This window comes from Antechinus flavipes, chromosome 2 (assembly GCF_016432865.1).
Source record: "Antechinus flavipes isolate AdamAnt ecotype Samford, QLD, Australia chromosome 2, AdamAnt_v2, whole genome shotgun sequence".
Classification (NCBI taxonomy): Eukaryota; Metazoa; Chordata; class Mammalia; order Dasyuromorphia; family Dasyuridae; genus Antechinus; species Antechinus flavipes.
The window spans coordinates 10,341,560-10,368,411 of record NC_067399.1 but is presented as its reverse complement, the minus strand read 5'-3'; the positions used below and the strand labels follow the sequence as shown (position 1 = coordinate 10,368,411).

The window sequence follows — 26,852 nt, the reverse complement described above, 5'->3', positions numbered from 1 at the left end:
AAAATACAAAAACACACGTAATAGAACTCCCACCTCCACAAGCCTATCTTGGGGCTCTCTTCTCTCTCTTTGACTTCTGTTTGATTTTTATAATTTTATTAATTTACTTGTTTTTGGGGTGCAGTTAACCTTTAATTAAATTGATGTCATTATTGGGCATATTTTCTTGGCTCCGCTTCTGCTCATAAAGATCTTCCCAGGCTTCTCTGCACTTATCGGACACGTCATTTCCTTTGGCTCGGTAGTTTTACTTTATGTCCACGTGCCACGATTTATTAGTGATTGCCCAGAATTAAAGGGAACCCAATTTGTTTCCAGTTCTTCAGTATCACAAAAGTGTGTGTATCTAGACATATACACACATGTATACACATAAGCATATAGGTAAATACATACATGCAGTGTAAGTATGTTTGCATACGTGTAACTGTTTATGCACACATGTACATGGGTACATAATGCAATGCAGGTAAATACATGTGTGTGTACGTGCATGTACAGATATAAGTATATATGTATATGTAAACACACATGAGAGAAGAGGAGGGAACAGAGGGGTGACAGGCACAGGGACGGCTGACTTCCCTATCTCTCTGTGGGCACCTGGGAGCCATGGTTTTATTTTTGGGCCTGTGGGCTCTCTCCTCCTGAGGCCGTCCCTGTGCCGTTGCCCCTCTGTTCCCCACCTCTCCATGGGCGCTTGGGAGGCCATGGTTTTATTTTTGGGCCTGTGGGCTCTCCCCTCCTGAGGCCGTCCCTGTGCCATCGCCCCTCTGTTCCCTATCTCTCCGTGGGCACCTGGGAGCCATGGTTTTATTTTTGGGCCTGTGGGCTCTGTCCTCCTGAGCCCCTGTTCTGTCGCCCCTCTGTTCCCACCTCTCCATGGACGCTTGGGAGGCCATGGTTTTATTTTTGGGCCTGTGGGTTCTCCCCTCCTGAGGCCGCCCCTGTGCCATCGCCCCTCTGTTCCCCACCTCTCTGTGGGCACCTCAGAGGCCATGGTTTTATTTTTGGGCCTGGGGCTCTCCTCCTGAGGCCGTCCCTGGTATTCTCCCGAGGGCCACGCTTGGCCAATCCACACGGCTGGATTTCAGCCTCCCCTTCTCCCAATCCAAAGCTCTCTTGATCCTATCAGGAAAAAACCACACGCTGGCTGTTGCATTTGAAGCTCCATTTTCCATCAGGGGCCAATGCAAACACTGGGACTTTGAGCTGCTGGCGGGAAGCCTAGACCACCTCGTGAAAAGCAGCTCAATCTAACCATTGTCCTCAGAGAGCTGCTGGGGAGCGTGACTTTTACCGTGTGCCCCGAAAAGTCTGAGTGATGGCCCGGAACATCTATCTGCTCGATCCCCGATTTTATTGCAACATAACCCAATATTTCACAAGGGACTAAAATAGCAGTAATGGTGCCCATCTTGAGAAGTGGTTCAGAATACACTTTTCCTCTATGAGAACTGCAGCTGGGCTGCTGGGACACCATGTTCTCTCTCTTGCCACTCGGGAGACCCGCTCGGCTCAGAGTTTGCTGCGATTTAGTTCTGGAAAAGCCGACTTCCAAATAGAAAGAGGGCTCTGTTGTGTCTCGCTCTTCAAGAGCAGGGAGTATTTAATTATTATTATTTAATAATAATAATAATTTTTTGTTATATATTATTTGTATCCCCACATCTAAGAATTTCTGGCACACAGTAGGTGCTCGATAAATGCTTGGCGAATGATGGATCTATATAGCTTCATCCTGGAGACTCAGGTGGAAAGAGATTATTTAACGAATAGGTTTGGGTCATATCAAGTCTCCCCCAGATGTTGGGATGAAAAGCTTTCAATGTATAGTATTGAGAAACCGTTTATTTACTTCAAACGGAAGAATTGTTCAATACACCCAAGTTTCACATTTTCTGCTCATTGACATCAAAACCTAAAAGACCATCCGGTGTTTTTATAACTATTGTTTGCCCTGGACTAAAAGGTCAGGACTCAGACGCATTAAAACACGAAAGAGTGTCTGGATCGCTAGTTAAGCCTTTTCCATTTCAGCTCTGCTTTGTTCTGTCCAAACGACTCATCCCAGATCCCTCCAGTCTTCTGGCAGGACAGTCAGGGTTTCTCCGCTTGCCATTTATCGGCTCTGGCTGAGAGTCTCGGGGAGCTGGAACTTTTCAAACTTGTGTCTAAGTCCGGACAAATCCACCTCCTGGTCAGCTCAAGAAAGGCCCGTAGAATAAAGGAGGCTGCCAGCGGTCAGCTCTTCCCACTAAGTTTCCTCCTGCTCCATCTGCCACGTGGAGGCCAGAACCTTGGGCTTCCTGGGGTGGCGGAAGGTCAGTCCCTCCTCCGGGCTCCCAGGGGGAGATCAGCTGCCAGATGTCCTAGAGAATTGAAGAAACATCCAAGAATTCTCTCCTTTTAATGAATACAGGACCCACCTCCTATTGCATCAAAACCCGGGAGGACAGGACCGCCCAGGGTTTGCTGCGGTTTCTAAGAGTGAAGCCTTAGCACTCTCCCCCATGAGAGGCCTTCAGAGAGGCCAGACTCGGTTCTAACGCTGCTACAGCACAGAATTCAGTTGCAAGTTGCCCCGTGGGCACACGGACCAAGGCCCAAGCTGCCGTCCACTCTGGCCGGCTCAGGGACACACTGGAATCCTGGCCTTCTCTCCAGCCACAGCCTTCAGGCAAATCTGCCTCCACATTTTAGCAACTTCCACGACCTGAATGCTCTGTATTCTAGATTTAGGGTAGTTGACAATCCCCGATGTAGAGAGCCACCTCTCTATGCCCTAGTAAAAACTTCCTTATGAGTTACTAGGAATTAAAAAATAAAAATCACTCTTGGTGGCTAAGTTTCCCGTGACAAGCCTTAGGATGCTCAGTCTTGGTGACCGCTCCACAGTCTGCTCCTGGCCTGGTTTTTGAAGCTTATCCAACTTGGGGGACGGCAAGATTTAGTGGAAGGAGCACTGGCTTTAGTCAGAGCTCTTGGGAAAACCAGAGTCAATCTTAGAATGTGCTAGGAGCCACCTTAGAACATAGAGCACAGAATGCAGGAGCTGGAAAGAGCCTTAGAATGGAGAATACCAGAGGTGACCTTAGAACAGACAATGTTTACATTAGAGTGAATTGAGAACATAGAACCCAGGAGCTGGAAGGAGCCTTAGAATGGAGAATACCAGAGGTGACCTTAGAACAGACAATATTTACATTAGAGTGAACTGAGAACATAGAACCCAGGAGCTGGAAGGAGCCTTAGAATGGAGAATATCAGAGGTGACCTTAGAACAGACAATGTTTACATTAGAGTGAATTGAGAACATAGAACCCAGGAGCTGGAAGGAGCCTTAGAATGGAGAATACCAGAGGTGACCTTAGAACAGACAATATTTACATTAGAGTGAACTGAGAACATAGAACCCAGGAGCTGGAAAGAGCCTTAGAATGGAGAATACCAGAGGTGACCTTAGAACAGACAATGTTTACATTAGAGTGAATTGAGAACATAGAACCCAGGAGCTGGAAGGAGCCTTAGAATGGAGAATACCAGAGGTGACCTTAGAACAGACAATATTTACATTAGAGTGAACTGAGAACATAGAACCCAGGAGCTGGAAGGAGCCTTAGAATGGAGAATATCAGAGGTGACCTTAGAACAGACAATGTTTACATTAGAGTGAATTGAGAACATAGAACCCAGGAACTGGAAGGAGCCTTAGAATGGAGAATATCAGAGGTGACCTTAGAACAGACAATATTTACATTAGAGTGAACTGAGAACATAGAACCCAGGAACTGGAAGGAGCCTTAGAATGGAGAATACCAGAGGTGACCTTAGAACAGACAATGTTTACATTAGAGTGAATTGAGAACATAGAACCCAGGAGCTGGAAGGAACCTTAGAATGGAGAATACCAGAGGTGACCTTAGAACAGACAATGTTTACATTAGAGTGAACTGAGAACATAGAACCCAGGAGCTGAAAGGAGCCTTAGAATGGAGAATATCAGAGGTGACCTTAGAACAGACAATGTTTACATTAGAGTGAATTGAGAACATAGAACCCAGGAGCTGGAAGGAGCCTTAGAATGGAGAATACCAGAGGTGACCTTAGAACAGACAATGTTTACATTAGATTGACCTAAGAACATAGAACCCAGGAGAATATCAGAGGTGACCTTAAAATAGACAATGTTTACATTAGAGTGAACTGAGAACATAGAATTCAGAATATAGGAGCTGGAAGGAGCCTTAGAATGGAGAATATCAGAGGTGACCTTAGAACAGACAATGTTTACATTAGAGTGAACTGAGAACATAGAATACAGAATGTAGGAGCTGGAAGGAGCCTTAGAATGGAGAATATCAGAGGTGACCTTAGAACAGACAATGTTTACATTAGAGTGAACTGAGAACGTAGAATTCAGAATGTAGGATCTGAAAGGAGCCTTAGAATGGAGAGTATCAGAGGTGACTCACCTTAGAATATAGAACACAGAATTCAAGAACTGGAAGGAACCTGAGAACAATGTCAGATGATCGTAGGACACAAAATGTTAACATTAGGAACAACCTCGTTCTGTGTTAGAACATGTAGGAGATGGAAGGAACCTTAGAACAGGAACTATCAGAGATAAACTTAAAACACGCAATGTTTGCATTAGCGTGACCTAAGAATATAGAATAATGCAGGAGCTGAAAGGAATATCAGTTGACTTGAGAACACAGAATATTGGAGGGACCTTGGAACACAACTTATCAAAACTGAAAGGCCCTTAGATCAGAGAACATCATGGATTAAAGAAACTTCGGTGGTGGCCCAGCCCAGCCCTGTCACTTTGCAGATGAGCTATCTGAGGCTCTGAGAGGTTGAGAATCTTATCTCCCAAATATTAGGTTCCTGGTCTTCTAGATTAGGAACATCTGTTTCCCTTTCCCCAGAGTGAGCATACTTAAGGCTGAAAATTCTGGATATCACGGCTGTCCTTCTTGTAACAGCAGCTCTGTACGAGGGACCAGGTCCCTTTGGGGATGATTTGATCCCTTATATTATACATTTGCTAATAAAATTAGACTTGCTGTAAGGTCAACGCTGTTTTTACCATTTCTTACTGAGAACTCTAGATCTTAAGATTGCAGAACTTTGGCATATGGATATAATAGACATGCTGGTTCCCTTGAGGCAGCGTGGGGAAGAAGGGCAAAATCACTTGTGTGACTCAGTTTCTCATTTCAAATTTTATTTTTAGATTCCAATGATGAAGGACCCTGGATGGATCCGAAACGTGTGGACCTCTAACCTGAACGTGAGTAGTTTTAAAGGCAGCAAATCTTTTTTTAAAAAAAATCTAATAAGCAAGCATTTATTTCTTCCGTCTCCCACTTACTCCTAATTTACTCATCCCTTCCCCAGAGAAATATAAAAGAAAATGTTTTAGCACTAGCAAGCAAAACAAACCCTCACATCGATGTTGGGAAATGTGTCGTGCTGCCGTCTCTTTTGTCCGAGGCATTCGTTATCACTGATCCTTGGGAGTCACGACTGCTTATTGTGGCAACTAGAAGAAAAAATAAATCTAATTTTAACTGTGAGGCTGAGAGCAAAATCTCCTTTTCAAATGCTGGGAGATTTCTTTCCTTGTTTGTTCGCCGAATCTTTATCCCTTGCCAAACTCTTCATTTTGGATGCACATTCTGAATGTAACTTGAGTCCAGTGAAAGCCAGTCCAACAACATGAGCACCAACATTCTGTGGAAAGTACCTCAGAAGCCATGGAGGTCAATCGTTTGAGCAAGAATCCATTACGTGGTCAAGGGGCTTCTAATATAGGGGAGCCCACTTCCTCCAAGGTCACCCGTCCCTTTTCAGGACAGCTCTAATTAATTTAATTCAAGAAATATTAAGCACCTACTAAGCTAAGCGCTTTCTAATTAGAATTAGAGAATGATTCCTTAGTCAATCCCAAATCTGTTTCTTTATACTTTTTACCCATTCATTATTTCTTGGGATAAGCAGAATAAGCTGAAATCCTTTTCCCTGGGGCAGCCCCTTTGCTCATTTCAAAATAGTCATACCTTCTTCTCTTCCCCGCCCAAAGTTTTCTTTCTTTTTAAAACATGAAGGATCAAAGGTGATCTCTCGGAGATATCTCTCTTCAAGATATCAAATATCTCCTGCCATGAGAAACAGAGAACTGGATTGGGCTTCAAGGACATCTTGGATCATTAACTTCGGGCATGACTTTGGGCAACTTATTTTACCTCGCTGTCTCCTCTATAAAATGTGGGAGTGCTGAGGAAACTTTTCGGGATCTGAAATTCTGGGATACTTAGGATAACACATGGGAAAAAGGGAAATGGGGACGGGGAAGCAAAGGGCTTTCTTAATAGAAATCCAAGTTACCCATTCTGCTTTGCAGGGCGGTGGACGGATGAAGGCTAGACAGTAGTATTCTTTGGTGGACTTGAGATCCGTTCAATGGCCAATTGGAGAGTCTTCAAGATCTGTACTTATATCAATGACTAGAATAAAGGCATCCCCAGAAAAAGACCTGTGAGATCTAGGTGATACTTAGCTGGTGGGGAAGCCTAATGGAGGGGATGACCGAGTTGGGCTCCCGAAAGATCTTGCCCAACTATGACATTGTGCCGAATCTAACAAAATGACACTTAACGGAAATAAACGTAAAGTCTTATGCTGAGAGGGAGTTTTGAACCGTTTGTCCCGGGGGTGGTTTGGCACCTTTGCTTCGGAAAACAGACTTTAAGTTATGTTTAATGAAAGCCGTATTTAAGGAGGCTGTATCCAGTGGGATTTCCAGCATAGACTGTCATAGGGAGAACCGGAGGCAGGAGACTCGCTGGGAGGCTGTGGCCCAGGAGAAAGCCCTAGATTGGAGAAAGCCGCGGCTCAGTTTCAGGAGCGTGGCTTTGGACAAGCCGAGTCCTCTCTCTAAGAGGCTGGTCCTTTCTGGTCCTGTGTCCAGATAACCCATGATCAAGGAACCCATGAGCCCATAAGCCCCCGGGCCATGCGGATGGAAAGGAGGGCCCTGGGAAGAGAGTCGCCTGACTCACCTCATGGTCTGGGCTCCGTGTAATTGGATGGTGTCTTAAGAGGAGAGACTGACCTATCCAGAGTCCTAGAGATGGACAGAAGAGACCCTGCCCAGAAATTCTGTCCTCCTCGGCCCAATCAGGGGCCAGGAACCCTGGCCCGTGGGAGCTGTTGGTGGCAGTTGGGACAGGTGCAAGGCTGAGGGGTGTCCGTGGACTAGAGGAGAGAGAGTTCAGAGAAGTAAGTGCCCGCTTTCTGGTCGGAGAAACGAACAGGAGACAAAGGGTTCTGGGTGTGGAGCGGCAGCGCCCGGCTTCCCGGGGCTCTCCCTGCTCGGGCAGGTGGGTGGGCAAGGAAATGGCTCTAGGATTCCTGGGGAGTCCCCCGAGCCGGTTACTATGGAAACTGGGGGAACCTAGCAGAGCTGCTGCAGTGAAAAGAGGGGGATGAGGAGAATTACAAAGAGACGCAGATATTGACGGGGAGAGGACAGGGGAGGTCTTGATGCTCTTGGCCATCCTCAGAAATGATTTCCTCTCTGCTTTTTTATGCTCCGAATTGACTTACATCTTGTGCCCCTCAAGCAGAATGGAAGCTCCTTGAGCGGGAAGGAATGGTTTCATTTTGTCTTGGCTTTGCCAGCACTTAACACGTTTCCTTACGTGCAGTAGGTGCTTAATAAATGCTTGTTGAGTGAGTGAATGATTGAACGAATGGAAAATAAGGGAAAGGGCTGAAGCCTGGGTCTAGTTATTACAGAACCATGTAGAGGAAGCATTTCACATTCACCCGCACCCAGAAGGGAATGCGGCCCCCATCGCTGGGGCGGGGGAGGGGAGCGGGTCACTGCCCTCCTCACTGACTTGTGGGCAGAAGTGGTTTGGTGATGGAGAGGACTCCCATCCCCCAGGAGACACACCTGGTAGGGAGAGATCTGGATTGGTGACTCGAGGACAATCACCACTTGTGAGATTGCATAATCCTTGGTTTTCTCTTCTGTAAAATGCAAGGATCCAGGCCGATGCTCCTGAGCCTACCTGCTGCCTGTGAGCACAGGATTTGGAGCTTATGGGACGGCTTGAAGTTGTCGAGTGGAGCTTTTGCTATTGCGGTTCTGTTATTATTTTATTTTTTTTCCAATCATGTCTGCCTTTTTGTGTTCCCATTTGGAGTTTTCTTGGCAAAGATCCTGGAATGGTTTAGTCATTTTCTGCTCCAGCCTATTTTATGGCCAAAGAAATTAAAGCAGACAGGGTGAAGTGACTGATCCAGGGTCATATTGGCTAGTAAGTTATCTGAGGCTAGATTTGAACTCAGTTTTCCTGCCTTCAGGTCCAGCTCTCAATTGCCTGCATCACATAACTTCATGCTTTGTTACTTCTTCCCAGACCCATGATCCTTTTCCTTGCAGGGAAATACTGCAATGTATCAATGATCTCATGGAAGTGAGCATGCTCTCTGGTGAGGGACGGCCCGTGGGCACGCCCACCACGAATATCTCTCTTTTGGAAATAACTTTCAAAATAATGTAGATTTTCAGGCCTACTTTCCTATAGAACAATTCAAGACAAAATGAAAGGAAGCAGGGGACGACAACGTCCATGTTCCATCCTCCGCTGATGAGTGGATGGGTCAAGTCACGGGCAGGACATAAACCAAAGAGCTCAGTCCTCCGTGAGTTCCCAGCTATTTGGTTTTGTTTTTAAAGAAAGTCCCATTGAGTTTAGCTCGTCCTTCTGTAAGATTTCACAATTGAGAAGCCAATAATTTAGAAACCAGCTGCCCCGGATTGAGTTGGAGAAAGGTCAAAGCAAGTTGGACGATGGCCAATCGGCTGCATTTTTGGAGAGCCAACAACCACCATGTTAGAGGTGATCTTTGCTCTATAACTCTATTTTTGCCTTAATTCCCCTTTGCCTTGCTAACATTTCTCATTCAATTTCTACATGGAGCGTTTTTAACTCCCGTCCCCTTCCCTCCAGCTGCCAGGGCCCTGTCTCCCTAATTACCTTTTATGTATTTGTATTAATTCTCTTCCTATTCAGTCTATATATTTCCATATATTTATAGATAATATATAAAAATTATATTATATATTATACATAAATAAACTATCCTGTGGCACCTCCCTCCCATTAAATGAAAGCTCCTCGAGAGAAGGATTTGTTTCATTCATTCATTTTTAGCCTTAACACTTAGCCCAGTGCCGGGTACACAGTAGGTACATACTAAATGTTGATTGATTGATTACATGCTGGGATAAGCAGCCCGGCAGAATGGAGGAGTGGAGAATTGGTACCGAGAGACCCGAATTCAGGTTTGTATGTCCGGGGCTTAGCGGAGAGATCACTGGCTAAGCCCTGGACATACAAAAAAAAGTCAAAGGTAATCCCTGTTCTCGAGCGTTGACAGCCCAGTTGGGGAGAGGAAGTGCAAGCGACAATGACGAGGGAGCCATGGACAGAACAAATGAAGATCACCTCAGAGGGAAGGCACTGGGATTCAGAGGGAGTTGGCGAGGCTTCTTGTAGAAGGTGGCCCTTGAACCAGGCGGCCAGGAGGTAGAGATGAGGAGGGCGGGCATTCTGGGAGGGAGCACAGCCAGGGAAAATGCCTGGAGGTTGGAAATGGGAGCCCAGTGTCCCTGCAGGGACCAAAAAGAACATGGTGCTGGGGAAGGTATGATTTGTTTGAAATTAAATACAACATTCTGGATGGGGTCAGTCCTCTAAGTAGAAGAAAATGACATTTAGAGAATGATTTTCAAATGACTCCCACTTAAGTCAGAAAGATTTCTGATGTCAGCGGGAACCTGGATTCGAATTCTGGCATCTGGGTGACCTTGGGCAAGCCGTGTTATTTTTGTGGGCCTCGGTCCTTCTCTGTAAAAGTTGGGGGCCTCTTTCCCTTTGGAGTCAATGCCAGCCTAGGGTGCCATGATCCAATCTGCAATCGGTGTCAATCAACAAGCATACATTAAGCGTCCACTCTGTGCCAGGGACAGAAGGGAAATCCCTGCCCTTAAGGAGATTGCAGACAGCACCACATGTGTCTATCGATAATCCATCAGCACCTGGGATTGATTCCCCTTTTTATGGCCTGTCCATCACTACTACAGAGACGCAGGAAAGAGGCAAAGCGGATGCCTCCCATAACAAGCTCCTTTTACGTTTCTCATCCCTAGGACCTAGCACAGTCCTTGGTATGCAGTAAGCGCTTAATATATGCTCACCGGTCGGTTGATTGCTTTATTGATGGGTCCAGATTCGGCGCAGCTGCTTTGCCAGTGGGGGGCCCCAGGCCTTCCCTGGAGTTTTGGTGGGCTGATAATGGACTCAGAATGTGGGCCGTGCCTTAAGAAATTGCTTAAGCGAGGGGGCCAGCTGTTGTGAGCTTGGGTGTCCCCGTCCTAGCAGGAAGCCGAGCCCGGATGGAGGAAGAGCTTGGAAGTGAGAGCTTTCTGCCCGGGTGCCGCCCCCGGTGGTTCTTGCCACTCGCCCTCGGTGGCTCGCTCTGTTTAATCCTTGCCCACATTAAATCCTTTGGAACACGTCTCTTCCTGTGGCTAGAACATTTCTCTTCCTGTTGCTTTCTGGGGGTGACTTTCACCTGTCCTTCCCGGATGTTTTTAATCTTCACTTGTTTGGCTAGGCACCCGTACAGACCTTGGAATCCCTGCTTTGGCCCAGCGGAGTGTTTCTGTGTGTGGGCAGCTCCGGATCCAGACCCTGGAAGTGGGATTATCGTGAGGGGCAGAGGGACCCCAAAGAGAGGGATGGAGCCCCTTCATTGACTACGTGTGTTATCAGTGGTCTCGGGACCTCAGCGCCCCCAAGGCCCAGGAAAACTGAATGGCTGGCCCAGGTGGGGAGTGACCGGGCTGGGGCTGGATCCACCCACAGCCTCCGCTTCCAGTCAGGGGATCTTTTTTCATGTACAGATTGGATTAGACAATACAGGGAGCTCAAGACAAATCCTGCTATTGCTCATCCTCCACCCCCTCAAGTCTCTGACTGGGCGTGAATCTCCCTCAGCCTCAGTTTCCTTAACTGTAAAGAGAAATGTATAGCGGCTCGTTGCCACGGTTGGGAGAATTAAACAAGAGGCCACGGATCGGCGGGGCCCGGATAAACAAGTGCTGCCGTGAATGTTGGCTGCTTGTTATTGGGCAGCAGGTTCGCCCGGCTCCTGGGGCACAGCCGGGCGGGGAGTCGGGGCAGCTCGCCGTTGTCCCGACACTGTGGCCTCCTCACGTGTCTAGTCACTGCATGTGATTCCTTTTGTAGATGAGGAAATGGGGATAATCATAGCACCTGCCTCCCAGGTCGTTGGGAGATTAACGTGAAAACATTTGCCAAACAGAAAGCATTATATAAACGAGGTTACTGCTATTAATGGTAATAGCTACCACCCATGTCCTCTGACCCCCGGTCCCCAGAACTTCAGACGCTTACAAGCTGTGACCCTGCGCAAGTCATGTCATCCCACTTACCTCAGTTTCCTCATCTGTAAAATGGGCTGGAGAAGGCAGTGACAGGCCACTCTAGAAAATCCAATAGCATCAGAGTCAGAAATGACTCAACAACTGTGGATGGAGTTTTGAGCTTGGGGTTGGGAAGACCTGAGTCTTTACTAACTGTGTGACTGTGAGCAAATGACTTACCTCTGTCTGCCTCAGTTTCCTCGATGGTAAATTGGGACCAATAGTAGCACCTACTCCCAGCGTTATTGTGAGGATCAAATAAGAAAATATTTGTATCAGATAATTATTAGCTAAGTATCATCAGTCATTATCTATTATATAATATATAGTAGTATAGTATAATATCGTATTGTGTGCCTGGCGCATAGTAGGCCCTTAATGAGTGCTCGTTCAAAGGCTCCCAAAGTCGCCCACAGGAAGGCCCTCGGACCCCAGGCCAGAGCGGTGAGCTTTTTCTGGTCGAGGAGCCCACTGTCCGCTCCTGTGGGGAAGCCTCGGACTCTTTTCAGAAAGTGTTTTTCGAGGATCACAAGGTCCCAGTATTTGTGATGCTCCAGGACGAGTACTGAAACGTTTGGTAACAATGGCCCCCCGAGGTGAGCCCGTCTCGGCCGGTTCTGCCCCCTCAGCCCCCTCAGCCTTTCTTCAAAGCTTTCTCCTCCCTGAGGCCCCACTGGGCGCTGATGTCACAATCCTGCCAGGCAATAATGCATCATTTTCCTGGGCCCTCTCTAGAGGGAAAGAGGGGGCCAAAGGAAGATGGAGAAAGAGGAAAAATGGGAGGACTAAGAATTGGTGGATCGAGGGGAAAGAACCGAGCGGGAGGAGAAAGGAAGGGGCCGGAAGGGGCGAGAGGGAGCCATGTCCATCCCAGCACCAGCTACTCCGTGGTAGCCTGCCATGCTGATCAGGGCAGACAATGCAAGAGCAGAGACAGCGTCAGAGGGAGGAGAGCCCTCGGCACTGGCATCGACGGCTGAGACTGTGGAACAAGCGGGACCAAGCGCCTCCCACCATGTCAGAGAGCACCTACGCGGGGCACAGGGCGTGGGGCACACGAGGCTTTCTTCTGAGAAAAAAGGTAAAAGGCTGCCCGGGGGACCCTCCTCGGGGCTGCCCTCAGCCAGTCCGTCGGCAAACATCTGTCCGCCGGGCCCCTCCTGTGCTCGGGAACAGAGCTCTCAGGCTGAGGGCCGGGGGCACGGGCGGCCAGCGGGGCAGAGAGCCGGGGGCCTGGCGTCCTGGCCCCCAAGCCGGCTCTGGGGCCCCCTGCGAAATGGGGACGTCTCTCCTTCTGGGAGAACGGGAGTTGGGGAGGGCAGGAACGGGAGCTCTGATCTCAGGGCCTAGACCAGCGACAGGCACATAGTAGGGCTTCGGGAGAGGGCCGAGGCAGTCAGGGTCACGCAGCTTGGAAGCGTCCAGTGTTTGAGGCGGTATTTGAACCCCGGTCCTCCCGACTCCAGAGCCGGGCCGCCACCCCCTGCACACCCAGCTGCCCCGGTAGGTTCTTGAGAAATGCCCAGGACGCGTTCCAGGGCCAGCATTCCACGTTCTACGTTCTCCCCTTGCTCTGACGTTCTGTTCCGTGTCCGGCGCGCCCTCCTGGCGGTCATTCTCTGTCCCAGAGCCCCTCAGCCCTGGTGGTCTCCATGCGGTGTTCAAAGGGCTCCCCGTCTTCTGGCACCCGGGAAGCGGGGACGCCCCGGCTCACTCCTCGCCTGGTCCCTGCTGTTTCTGAGGTTCTAAAGGAGGGTCTTCCCTCAGGTCTCCAGGGGAGGGCCAGGGCCGGCTACCGAGACGGGCGAAAGACGCCTTCATTTTTACTGATCCCTAAGGGACACTCAGCATTGCCCTTATGAATGAATTAAAAGCAGACATAATGTTGCCCGCCCGTCCTTAAGGGCCTAAAGAAGCCGGATCTGCCATCAGATCTTCCCTCTCTGGGGACACACTGAGCTTTCCAGAGGCCGCCCGAGGCCCCACCTCACCCGCGGCCGCCATTCTGGGCTCCTCCTGAGACTGGCTGGGCCAGTTCAATTCAACTGTCTGTCTCTCTCCTTTCATTGTCTCTTAGTGCTCTACCTCTCCATCTATCATTGATATTTCAACTCTATATCCATTTCTCTCTCTCTCTGTGTCTCTCTCTCTGTCTTTCTCCATTTATGTTTCTATTCTAAGCTCCAAATGTGGTTGTCGATATTCCAACTCTTTATAGCCACATCTCTCTCTCTCTCTCTCTCTCTCTCTCTCTCTCTCTCTCTTTCTGTCTCCATTTATATGTCTCTATTCTAAGCTCCAAAGGTGGTTGCAGATATTCCAACTCTTTATAGCCATTTCTCTCTGTCTCTGTCTCTCTTTCTCTCTCTCTCTTTCTTTCTGTCTGTCTCCATTTATATGTAGATAGTTGCAGATATTCCAACTCTTTATATCCATTTCTCTGTCTGTCTCTGTCTCTCTCTGTATCTCTCTGTCTCTGTCTCTTCTCTGTCTCTGTCTCTATCTCTCTCTTTCTTTCTCCATTTATATGTCTCTATTCTAAGGTCCAAACGAGGTTGCAGTTATCACCTAGACAGCTCCGTCCATTGAGCTCAGCATGTCCAAAATGGCGATCCCTTCTCCAAACTTCCTTTTGCTCTGTAGGGCAAGGCTGTGCCCCCGACTGCCCAGGTACCTATCCTCAAGGTTACTGTCATCCCTGATGAGCCTTTTTCTCCTCCACAGCCCACCTCCACTCAATCAGTTGCTGTTAAGCATGGTCTGTCCAGCCATCGGGCCCTTCATCCCCAAGTGCACAGTCACCACTTTGGCTCATGTTCCTGTCCCTTCTCACCTAATTGTTGCATGGCTTCCTCCTCTGGTCCCTGATCCTTGTCCCTGTGCTCTTCATCCTTCATGCAGCCACTAAAGGAAGCATCCTCACAGCCCAAGACTGACACTTCCATGGCTCCCTAGTGCCTCCCGGGGAAGGGGCAGAATTCCTCTGTTTGGTTTCAGACAACCACGACGATCTTTCTCAACTGGAGTTCACATTGTTCCCCTTAGAGAACGTTAGGTTCCATCCAGTCTGGTCAGTTTGCTAATCTTAGCCCCACAATCCCCTCTCTTTGAATTAGCTGGACCTCATGCCAGGATTGCCCTCTATCTTCCTCTCCATCTCCTAAAATCCCCAGCTCAGTACAGATACCATCTCCTCCAGGAAGCCTTCTCTGATTGCCTCAGTTTTTGGTCTTTCTACCTCGAAAAATGTTTTATTTGGTGGACAGGGCTGGGAGAGGTTTGGATTTCATTGGTGTGAAAGCCTCCTAAATCCATTCTCCCTTGGGGTGCACTGAAACATATTCTTTATCATTATAAAGCCAGGAGGCAGAAACCTTGTCCCCCAAGCCTTCTCTTTCCCTGGCTAAATGGTCACAGTATGAACTTAGGTAGGGTTTGGGCAGGGACCTCCCAAGGTCCTTTGCTGATCTGTATCTGAGAGCTGAGGCTTTGACCAATCTGGAGGTCACTGATTTGCTAATTGACAGATCCTAGATCCCGTGGCCTGAATGTAGCCCTTCTCCTTCTGGAACCATCTGAAAACTCTGGAATTATTGACCAATGTTTTCCCCAGAGCCTAAATTTCAATGGATGTGATGAAAGTCTCTGGGAATCACAGAATGTCAAAGCCTGGGTGGACTAAGAACACAATATACCGGAATGGAAAGAAACCTTTAAATACAAATTAAAAGCAAAGAACCTAGAGTGCTAGAGTTGGGAGAGGGAAGAAACGTCAGCAGAAAGGAACTCTAAAATAGGGACTGTAGAACATGGGACACAAGACTTAAAGTTAGAGTCCCTTTTTAACAATTAAGTAGAATCAAGCAAATAAAATCATGTCCCTTCGCTCCGTACCTCCACTTTCTCGCTTATCTTCGAACTCTCCCCATCTAGTGACCACTTCCTTACTGTCCACAAAGATGCCCGTGTCTCCCCCTCATTTGGCCTGTCCATTCCCACAACTATCAGCCCCAATCCCTCTGCCCTTTGGCCTAAACCCCTAGGGAAACCGCTCTACTATGGATGTCTCCACTTTCTATGCTTTCACTTTTTAATCCTCTCAAAGCTACTTCTGATCTCTTCATTCAACTGCTCTCTCTCCAAAGTGACCAGTGGTCTCTTAGTTGCCAAATCTCAGTCTTGTTCCTCATTCTCCTCGACCTCCTGGCAGCCCTAGACACCGGGGATATTTTCTGCTGCTGGATTCTCCCTAGATTTAGGGACATCTCCTCCTTCTAGTTCTCCTCCTATCTCTCTGCTCCATCTTTGCTGAATTTTTATTTTGGTCACCCCAGGTTATATTAGAAATAGCTTCCAAAGGCTGTGTCCTGGCCCCTTCTATCCCTCTAGACTTTATTTTTACTTGTTTATCTACTCATTGCCATATATTTTAGTCCTTCTCTAGTGATTCTCATTCTATCCATCCAGCCCTAACTACTTTGCTGACTAGTTTTGAGGCTCCAGCTGTCCAATAGGTATCTTAAACGGAAAGGTTGGAAGAGGAACGAAAATGGAACCGAGCTCATTGTCTTTCCCTCTCTCATCCTTTCCTATTATTGCTGAGAATCTACCTCCTCACTGGCCACCAGGCTTCCCTCTCCATTCTCTCTCCTCTCCTCGATCTGCTTCTTTGCCACAGTTTCTGTATACCAAGGATTGTGCCAAATGCTTTAAAATTAGTATCTCATTTGATCCTTACAACAACCCTGAGCCCTGGATGCTCTTATTACTCCCATTTATCAGATGGGAAAACTAAAATAAAGAGGATCACCCAATTGTTGTGTCCAAAGCCAGTTGGAATTCAGGCCTTTCTGACTCCAGTGGTTTATCTACTGGATTGGGCAGGATAGTTCTAAAGATAGAGTAACGGAAAAGATAGAGTTTGGGTTGTTCCCACAACCCAATACATGGAGAATCAGATATATTAAAGGGAAAGTTATTACATTTTTTCCAAGTTTCTTTGCTTTACTTTAAGACTGTTCTAAAGTGACAGCCTGAGTCTCAATAAGCTTTAATACAAAATGCAAACTGCTTTATCTGGTTTTTAAAAGTGCCATCCCAGCCTGGTTCAGGCTTTTCTTTCTTTTTCTTTTTCTTTTCTTTTTTTAGTTTTTTCCTCCTTTTTCTTTTCTTTTTTTTTTTTTCTTCAGGCTTTTCTTTCCAGATATTCCTCCCCTTCACCACACTGTATTCCAGCCTAATTAACCTACTTGCTGCTCCCCAACGTTTCTTCCATCTCCTACCTCCATGCATCCCTCAGGCTGTACCCATGCCAAAAATGCTGTCTTCAAGGTTCAGCAAAAGTGGCAATTCCTGTAGCTAGACTTCTCAATCACCCCTGGTTATTAAAGCTCTCCCCTTCCTCAAATTGCCTTGAATTCATTCATCTGATAATGCAAACAGACTGTAATCTCCTTGAGGGCAAGACATATGTTTGATTTTGTCTTTGTATTACGAAGGCCCAGCAGGGAGCCCACCTCCAGTTTTTAAAACACTCCAGGAGGAGTTTAGAGACAGACTGGGGAAAAAAGCCTGTGCTTGCTGTCCTCAGGCAGTCACAGCTGTAAATGGGGGTGGGGGATGGATCTTCCTCCTTCGTGGGGATGTCTGGGGGCGCTGAGGAGCCAGTATTGAGAATAAATAAGAGTGTGATCACCATGAGCTTCGTCAGGTGGGCATGGGTACGAGTCGTGCTTGGCTGGACAGGCTTTTCCCGTTGACCCTTCTCTTCTCAAACCACTGCACACCTTCCTCCAAGATGAACGGAGGTTCCAAGAGAGTAGCCCTCACTTCCTTTATCTGCGTCTTCAGCCCCCAGCCTTCTTCTCTTGCCTGAGGCTGGCCTTTCCTCCCATGCCCCAAGTCTTAATTAATTAATTTTTTTATATTATATTATAGCTTTTTATTTACAAGTTATATGCATGGATAATTTTACAGTATTGACAATTGCCAAACCTTTTGTTCCAATTTTTCCCCTCCTTCCCCCCATCCCCTCCACTAGATGGCAGGATGACCAATATACATGTTAAATATGTTAAAGTATAAATTAAATACAAAATATGTATACATGTCCAAACTGTTATTTTGCTGTACAAAAAGAATCGGATTTTGAAATAGTGTACAATTAGTTTGTGAAGGAAATCAAAATGCAGGCGGACAAAAATAGAGGGATTGGGAATTCTATGTAGTGGTTCATAGTCATCTCCCAGAGTTCTTTCGCTGGGTGTAGATGACTCAGTTTATTTCTGTCATTTTTCTATTTCTTCTTATTTAAGTTTTGTGGGTGACTGATAGAAAATAAGATGATTTATATGAGTTTATCTTATATCTTGCTACCTGACTGAAGACATTGTTTTAGTTGTTAAGGTCCTAGGATTTTCTGGATAAAATACTATTATTGCAAAAAAAAAAAAAAAAAAAAAAAAGTCAGCATTGGAGCCATCAGTGTTGGTTCTCCACAGACCAGGATGGCTAAGCTTGGGATGGCTGCAAGGGGATGAGCTTTCTGGCCACAGCCATCATCCAAGTTAAAAACAGCTCTCAGTGAAGGGAAGGCTCACGCTGAGTGAGGAGTCCTTCAATTATTGAAGTAAATGAATTTAGGAGACACTGAGGCCTAATGGATAGTATATGCTATTATTATTATCCCCTTTTACAGTGAGGAAACTGAGGTAGGGAGAAGTGATTTAACTTACTAGTAAGAGCCCAAGACTGAATTTAAATTCAGAACTTCCTAATGCCAGGTCCAGCACTCTGTGCCTTATGGGACCGCTTCGGAGCCCCCACTATGCACCCAGAACAAGAGTACCCATGTCAACCTCCAGCACCCATACACACAGTAGGCACTAAATTAGTGCTTGAACTTAACAAAGTGCTGTTCTTGCCACAAGACTCTGAGGTAAAGAGTTTTATGAAACTCATTCTTGTACCCATTTACATTGGAGAAAAAGGAGAGATTTTAACCTGTCTCATAACTCTAAATCTAAGATTCTGAAGTCCAGATTCCACTTCTGACATTCTATGTTTCATGTTCTAAGGAGCTTAGCATAGTGACTGGCATATATTAAGTGCTTAATAAATGCTTGCTCCCTCCCTGCTTCCTTCCTTCTCTGTTCTAAGGTCTTCCCATTTCTGATATTCTGTGTTCTATATTCTAATCCCCTTCTCAACTATGTTATTTTCTGTTTACATTCTAAGACCTTTCCCATTTTTGACATTCTCTGGTCTGTATTCTAAGATCCTTCTTAACTCTGATATTCTCTGTTCTAAGGCTCTTTTCAATTCTTGAAAACCACGTACTAAGGCCCTTTCCAACTTTGACATTGTCCAGTCTGTGTTCTTAAGCTCTTTCCTACCTCTGACATTCTCTCTTCTCTGTTCTAAAACCCTTCCTAACATTCTCTGTTCCATATTCTAAGACTTTCCCAACTCTGACATATTCCATTCTATTTTCTAAGCTCCTTAATGCTGGTATTTTCTGTGCTAAGACCCTTTGCAACTTTTATATTCTCTGTTCTATGTTCTAAGACCCGTCCCAATTCTGACATTCTCTGTTCTATGTTCTAAAACCTTTCCCAACTCTGATATTCTCCGTTTTCTGTTCTAAAGCCTTTTCAACTCGACATTCTGTGTTCTATGTTCCAAGGCCCTTTCCAATTTTGACATTTTCTTTTCTACGTTCTAAGACCTTTTCCACCTCTGACTTTCTATATTCTACGTTCTAAGACCTTTTCCACCTCTGACTTTCTATATTCTACGTTCTAAGACCTTTTCCACCTCTGACTTTCTATATTCTACGTTCTAAGACCTTTTCCACCTCTGACTTTCTATATTCTACGTTCTAAGACCTTTTCCACCGCTGACTTTCTATATTCTACGTTCTAAGACCTTTTCCACCTCTGACTTTCTATATTCTACGTTCTAAGACCTTTTCCACCGCTGACTTTCTATATTCTACGTTCTAAGACCTTTTCCACCTCTGACTTTCTATATTCTATGTTTTAAGATCTTTTCCACCTCTGACTTTCTATATTCTATATTCTAAGATCTTTCCCAACTCTGATGATCTCCATTCTCTGTTGTAAGGTCCTTCTTAACTCTGATATACTATGTTCCATGGCCCCTTCCAAATTCGACATTCTCTGTTCTATGTTCTGTGACCTTTCCCAATCCTGATGTTGTATGTTTTCTCAGACTCTGACGTTCTTTGAGCTTTTCTGGAGAGGTTGCTGGGCAGCCCCCTATTTCCCTTTCCTTCCCTGCCTGGGAGGGGATGATGGGGGTCCCCGTGTGCCACGGGGCTATTCCACATGCAGGGCCAGTCGGTTTAGGGCCCTCCATGGGGATCGGTTTTGGGAAATCGCAGGTAATCGATGGAGGCTCAGGAGGAAACAGTGCATGAGGATTTCCATTGTAGCCATTGTTTGGCTCTCGTGCTTTGGCAGGTCCAGGACACGGCTGGGCGCTGGTCTGTGTTTGCACATGGGGTGTGTGTGCGCGCCTGCCTGAGGAAACCGGTCCAGTTAGTCTGGTGGGTGGAAGTGCCCTAGAGCAGGCCGGACTCCCAGGGTTCCCCACCCTCCGGCTCAGGGCCTTCCTCGTGGGGCTCAGAGCCCACTCCGGGGCCTTCGTTTCTCATTTTGATGCCGGCTAAGCGTGCCCAACGATCTGCTGGGGTCATGGGGTTATTTTTGTGAGCCTGGAAAGTTATTGCAGCAAGAACGCTGAATTTGGACCTCAAAATTCCAACATTGTGTGCCCTTGGGCTAGTTTTTGGCCCCTGGTTTCTTCATCAGCAAAATAGTAAAAATTAGCATCTTTCTAGCACTTTGCATATGTTAATACACATTATATATATAATATATAATAGCATTCATGTCACCAGGTTGTTGTACATATATCATATATATTATGTTTGTATATATTACATATGTGTGTGTATATCTGTATATACACACACACACATATAAATATATATACATATATCTAAAACAAGCTTGTGACTTGAAAGCTATTATTCCATTAAGGAAACTGAGGCACACACTAGGATCTTATATATCTAATAAGTGTCTGAGGCAGGATTTGAACCCCTAGCTCCTTGAGTTCAATCTCTGCGCTCTACCTAGTGTGTCAGCTAGCTGCCTCTGGGAACAAATAAAACAATAATTAATCAAAAAAGCATTTATTAGGCACCTACTATGTGTCTGGCACAGTATTAAGCCCTACAAATGAAACAGGCCCTGCTCTCAAGGAACTTTGAATCTTTTCAGGAAAGATAATAGGTATGACATGGAATTTATTTTTCTTATTATATTATTATTATATATAATATATTATATAATATATATTATACTATGTATTATTATTATATAACTAGCATGCTATATATGCTAGTGATATGTATCAATATTGCAAAAGGGATATAGAGAATTAAGACCAGGTAAGTTTGGGAGGGACAGCGTGACCAACTGGTAGGATTAGAAATAAGCACAAAGTTTCCGTGTGGACTGAGCTTTGAAGGAAGTGTGGGATTCTGAGAGGGATGGCAGGCAGAGGGTATAGTTTTTGCAAAAGCATGGAGGAGGGAAAGGAATAAGCATATATTAAGCTCCTACTATGTGCCAGGCACTGTGCTAAGCACTTACAAATACGCTCTTGTTTCATCCTCACAACAACCCTACTAAACTATGGACAGCTCTAAAACTACTAAAGGCAGTTGCCTTTATTATCCCCATTTGGCAGATGAGGAAACTGAGGCAAACAGGGGCTAACAACTTGCTTGAGGTGATACAGCCAGGAAGGGTCTGAGGCTGGCTTTGAACTCGGCTCTTCCTGATTCAGTCCACTGGGCCCAGTGGTAGAAGCCATTGTACTCTGAGGAGGAAAGAAGGTTAATTGGATGGAGAGGGTCTGTGGGATGAGGCCCGGAAGGATGTTTGGGGCCTGATTGTGAAATGCTTATTGGACCCTCCATGCAAAGGAGCCACAATCTGCACCCTTTTGGTCATCCCTTGGTTCTCTCGGCAGAAAAGGGGAAATATCTTTTTGGGGCAAGTCAATGGATGCAGACTTGGTATGATCTACTTGTTGACAATCTGGTTCTCCAAAGCCCAGCTTCTCTTACAGGAAGCCTTCCGGGATTGTCCTAGTCCTTAACGAGGCTCTTCCTCTCTTCCACCCCACAACCACCTCATAGGGTGGATCCCACCGGGACAGGGACAGTCGCTCCTTTGAACACGCAGTACCCAACACACCACCAGGCACACAGCACGTGCTTAATGCGTGCTTATTTAATCATGCTAAAGGGAACCCATAAAGTGCTCTATACTCTGCCCTATTATTTTTAGGGCGAGGGAATTCCCACTCTAGGAATACCATCCATTGATGGAAGCACAAATTTCAGTCTGTCCCAGCCCAACAAGTCAGTCTTATTAGAAGGCAATGATTATTCATCCTCCAAATGGTCTTGCCTTTAAGCTTACACTCCTAGTAATTTAAATGTCGCCCTTTAGGTCCCCACCCTTCCTGGCTCAGCACTGAGCTCCCTGAAAGGCTCCTCGGGTCTCAGTTTCCTTCTTTGTAAAAAGAGGGCGTCCTCTCAGCCTCCCAGGGGCTGGATTGGGAGCCAGCAAGTCCCTGGGGGAGGAGGTCGCTCCTCACGTGGGATGCCCTGGGCTGGAGCAGGGGGCAGGGACTGCAAAGGGTCCTTCCCTCCTGACTGGGAAGCAGCCCTGGGCAGCGGCAAACGCCTCAGTCTGGGCGCCAGGAGGCAGGGGGCGGCTTCTGCTTCCTGACGTGGGCCCTGGCCGTGGGACCTTGGAAGCTCACTACCCGAGTGCCCCCTCTCTTCCCTCTGAGCCAGTGCGGAGGCAGGGGGTTGTCTCAGATGACCCTCCCTGAGATGTGACCCTGCGTGCCTCGGGGACTCAGGAGCTGGGCTGATCCTGCCCGCCTGCGTTTAGATAATATGGGGGTGCAGATGATGGGCACCCGGGCCGGGGAGCTCAGAGATTTGGGAGGAATAGTCACTTACGGGTCCCGGGACCTCAGAGGCCACGTACCCATTAACAAGCACTTAGGGCTGAGGGAGAGGGAGCCAGCGCTGGGAGAAGCAGCAGCAATCCCGGCTTGCGTCCACTGAGGCGAGTCCGGCCTCAGCTCCCCACCTGCAAAATGGGCTCATAACGTCCCGGCTGCTTCCCTAGGGGACTGTGGAGAGGAAGGGCCGCCTCAGGGTCCCAGATCCCAGTGTAAATGCTTTTTAGCCTTAAATTCTCAACTCTCGGGACGGGGCTGCCCGGCGCTGGCGACCCCAGTGCCCCTCAGAAAAAGGAAGGCAGAGAATGTCAGAGCTGGGACCAGGAAGATCAGACAGGGAGGGAAATTAGAACAGATGGAGAACCTGAGTCCTACGGGGAGCCACTGGGCTCCAGCGCAGCCTTTCCCACCCCGTCCCAGCTCTGCCCTTCTCTGCCCCAAGAGTGAAGCTGATCTTTGAGCCTTTCCCCTTCTCTATCCTTTCAGGTCACCTCCCTGCCACTCCATGCCTCCTCTTCCCGTTCCTTCCCTCCCTCCCACTTCCATCCCTCCTTTCCATCCCCTCCCTCCCACTTCCCTTTCCATCCCCTCCCTCCCACTTCCATCCCTCCTTTCCATCCCCTCCCTCCCACTTCCATCCCTCCTTTCCATCCCTCCTCTCCTTCTCCTTCCCTATCCCTTCTCCTCCCTCCTTTCCCTCTCCCCACTCCCGCAGGTCTCCTCCCCCGCCCCGCCCCGCCCCGCCCCGCCCCTCCCTGCCCAGGAGAGCCTCCTTCTCTCCTGCCGCACTCGGCGAGCTGGGCTGCTCCTGAGGGCCCCTCGTGATTGGCTGAGCGGATCACCTCAGCTCTCCTCCTCCCGGGGCTGAGTCATCACTACAGTCACCAGGCCTGTGCCCAGACCTGGCTGCGGGGCCCGCGGAGGGGGGTGTCCGACACCCGCGGCCCGGGGCTCTGGGCAGCCCAATGCAATTGCTCCGCAATGTTCCCTACGGCCTGTGGGAGCCCGGGGGAAGCTTTTCTAGAGCCGGACCCTAGGGTGGCCAACCCCGGGGGGGAGGGCAGGTGCAGAGGGACCGAGACCTACCCCCGACACCAGCGCCGCCTCACGGGTGTCTCGGCTCTCCAGGCTGTGAGACTACTTAAGGATCGGAGAACGCCCAGGGGCCCTCCAGCCCAGCTCCTTCATTTTACAGTGGGGGAAACTGAGGCTTAGGATGACTTGTGCAGGGTCAGAAATCGGGTGTTCTTTCCCCTGTGCCGCCTAGAAGGGGAAGGGAGCCCGAAGTCATCTCCCATCTCCGACCCATTCTGGCACGTGCTGGAGGAGGAGCCACGCTCCGGGAGGTCTAAGTGTCCCAAGCTGCCGGTGACCCCAGAAAGCTCGGTACCGGGTCCTGGCCTGGGGGCTTCCCTCCGGTGACCCCACGCTTCAGCCCGCGCACGGCCCGCCGGACCGGCAGGACCACCCACATAGATGTGTACTGCGGGGGCGTACGTGCGTGCGGACACACGCGTGTTCTTGCCATGTACGCGTTGCCCGTCCATAAATGTGTATGTACGGACAGTATCTCAGAGAAGTTTTGTCATTAAAGTTTAAAAGTTACGTATTGGATCGTTAAAACTAAAATGTAAAACACGAGGAGCCCACTGTACAGGCACAGGGAGCGTGTGTGTGTGTGTGTGTGTGTGTGTGTGTGTGTATTTACATATAATCTGCATATTCTGGTGCTCCCAAGTACTCCGCTCCTCCAACGTACATCGGGCGACTTACAGTCTCAGTGCGAGGCAAGCGTTTCATCCTTTATTTGTGTATGTGTATAAATGTGCCCCCTCCCCCGCCCCCATCCCCACACGCGCGCGCGCGCATCTTATTTGTCTCGGGCCGCTCTGAAGCGTGGTCGGAGATGCCCGGTGACCCGCCGCTGCCCGCGAAGCGCCGTTCACGTCCGTAGGCCCGCCCCCGCGCACCCCCCTGCCGCCCCCCCACGCACATCTGGGCTCCACCTCTGGGCGGGCGGGCGCCTGCCGCGGAATTGACCGGGCGGCCCAGACTTTGTTTGCATACAAAGGGAACACCCGCGGCCGGGCGGCGGAGACCCGGGGGGAGACGCTCTTCCTGCTTCCCGGGACAGCTCTCCGCCAAAGTGTCGGGGTGCCCTCCGGCCCCCCAAGCCTCAGGTACGGCCTCGGCCTGCACCGGGCACGGGCAGGGAGCGGGGGAGGGGTGAGAATGCGCCAGCCCGGGATGCGCGTGTGCGCGGGAGGGTGCGCGCGGGTGCCTGCTTGGGTGCCAGAGAGGGGACTGCGTGGGGCGGGGGACAGCCGATGAGGACGTGGAGAGTGAGCTGGGGAGAGGAGAGGGGGGAGGGCGGAGGAAAGAGGAAGCGGAGGCTGCCGGCCCGGGGGGAACGGGGAAGAGAGCGGAGAGAGGGGAGAAGGACCGAGGCGGGCGAAGGGAGGGGAGCCCCGCGCCCCCTCCGCCGCCGCCTGCCCAACAGCTGGCCCGCGCCTCCGGCATCCTCCCGGGATGCCGCCGGGGAGCTCGCCCCCATGGCCGGGCCCGCTCCCGTGGCGCCCCGCTCTCCGTCCTTTGCGTCTTTGTGGGTGTCACTGTTAGAGAAAAGAGTTGGGAGACAGACAGAGACAGAAACACAGAGACAGAGACATGAGAGACAAGACAGAGAGACAGAAACAGACACGATAGCGAGAGACAGAGAAAGACCCAGAGACAGACAGAGAGAAGAAACAGACCAGTCGGTGACTCAGAGATCGGACCAGACAAGACACTGAGACTTTTCTGTGTCCCCTGCAGGGTTTTGTTGCGCCTGCCCTGGCCACCCTCCGGTCAGGAAGCCGGCTGCCCCGGAGGCCACGGTCAGGATCCTGGGGTCCCCCCCAATCCAGTACCTCTTAGCTGGCTTTTCCTTTGCCTCTCGGAGTTTTCCCCAGGGAAGGGAACGCATTGGGAGCCGGGCTGAGATTTGGTTTGGGGGATTTGCTTAAGCTTTCCCGGCGCTGGGGAAATGACTTTTGAAATGACTTCTGAGGTGATGCTTTGGAAAGGAAAGAGCCTGCTTCTTCCCCTGCCCCCTGCCTCCTGCCTCCTGCCTCCTGCCTCTTCCCCTGCCTCTGCCCCCTGCCCCCTGCCCCTTGCCCCATGCCTCCTGCTCCTTCCCCCTTCCTCTTGGGTAATTAGCCTGGCCCTGTGATCTGTCCTTTCCTGGAATCGTGGCTCTCTGCAGACAGTGAAAATAGCAGCAGATCGGTCCAGATTTAGGGGGCCTTAGGGGGAGCTATCTGCTCTATCTGCTCTGTGCTCAGAATTCAGTGGAGGCTCACAGGGGGTAGCCAGGCCCTTGGTGTTTTGCCCCACCCCCCTCTGTCCAGATGGACAAACAGAAGGAGAGCCATTGTCCAGTCCCACAGCCAAGGAGAAGAGAGGGGGCTTGAGGAGAGCCTGGGACCCTTTGGGGGTGAGGGTGTTAAAGGCAGAACTTAATGTGCATTTAATCCGAAACGAGGTTTCGAATGCAGACCACCTTCCTATTCTTAGCCAGATCCTGTGATTTCCCAGTGAGGAAGTGAGGTTCTTGTAGCTCTGATGTCTCGATTCCAAGGTCCCTCCTGGCTCTAGCGCTTTGGGTGCTGTGTTCTAGGTCACTTCCCTCTTTGTGACTTTCCAGTCTGAGGTTTTTGTGGCTCTGACATCTCGGTTTCAAGGCCCCTCCCGGCTCTAGCGCTTTGGGTGCTGTGTTCTAGGTCAGCCTCCCCCTTGTGTCCAGTCTGAGTTTCTCGTGGCTCCGACGTCTCGGTTTCAAGGCCCCTCCCGGCTCTAGCGCTTTGGGTGCTGTGTTCTAGGTCAGCCTCCCCCTTTGTGACCTTCCAGTCTGAGGTTCTCGTGGCTCCGACGTCTCGGTTCCAAGGCCCCTCCCGGCTCTAGCACTTTGGGTGGTGTTCAGTGGTCGCTGCCAGTTCTGGGATTCTCTGCTCTCAGTTCCATTTGGCTCCCAAATTCTGCTCTCGGAGCTATAGCGTTCTGCCTTCTAAGGCTCTTCCACAGTTTGACCTCCCCTGTCCGGGCCCATCTGCTAGCTGTGCTCCAGCTCTTTGCATTTCTGGAAAGCCGTCTGTCAGTAGGCATTTATTTAGCGCCTGCTGTGTGCCAGGCGCAGGCTCTTGACCTGGCGTCCTTCCCCGCGCCGGGTTCCAAGGTGCCCCCTCGCTTGGGCATCGTGCTT

The 26,852-nt window shown here is 49.0% G+C and overlaps 1 protein-coding gene across 9 annotated transcripts in view; it reads left to right on the top strand.

The window, feature by feature from the left end:
- LPIN1 (lipin 1) overlaps window positions 1–26,852 on the top strand; it is a 123,786-nt gene that overhangs the window by 44,511 nt on the left and 52,423 nt on the right. For 3 of the 9 annotated variants that reach the window (XM_051974131.1, XM_051974132.1, XM_051974133.1), the window contains exon 1: window positions 24,651–24,792. Coding sequence is in view for 4 of the 9 variants with exons in the window: in XM_051974129.1 (XP_051830089.1) it covers window positions 12,456–12,617 (162 nt within the window). In the remaining 5 variants the exon portion in view is untranslated. Of the gene's footprint in view, window positions 1–5,245; window positions 5,303–12,286; window positions 12,618–24,650; window positions 24,793–26,852 lie in introns of those variants that run through there. The other 6 variants (XM_051974130.1, XM_051974128.1, XM_051974129.1 and 3 more) reach the window with 4 other exon arrangements.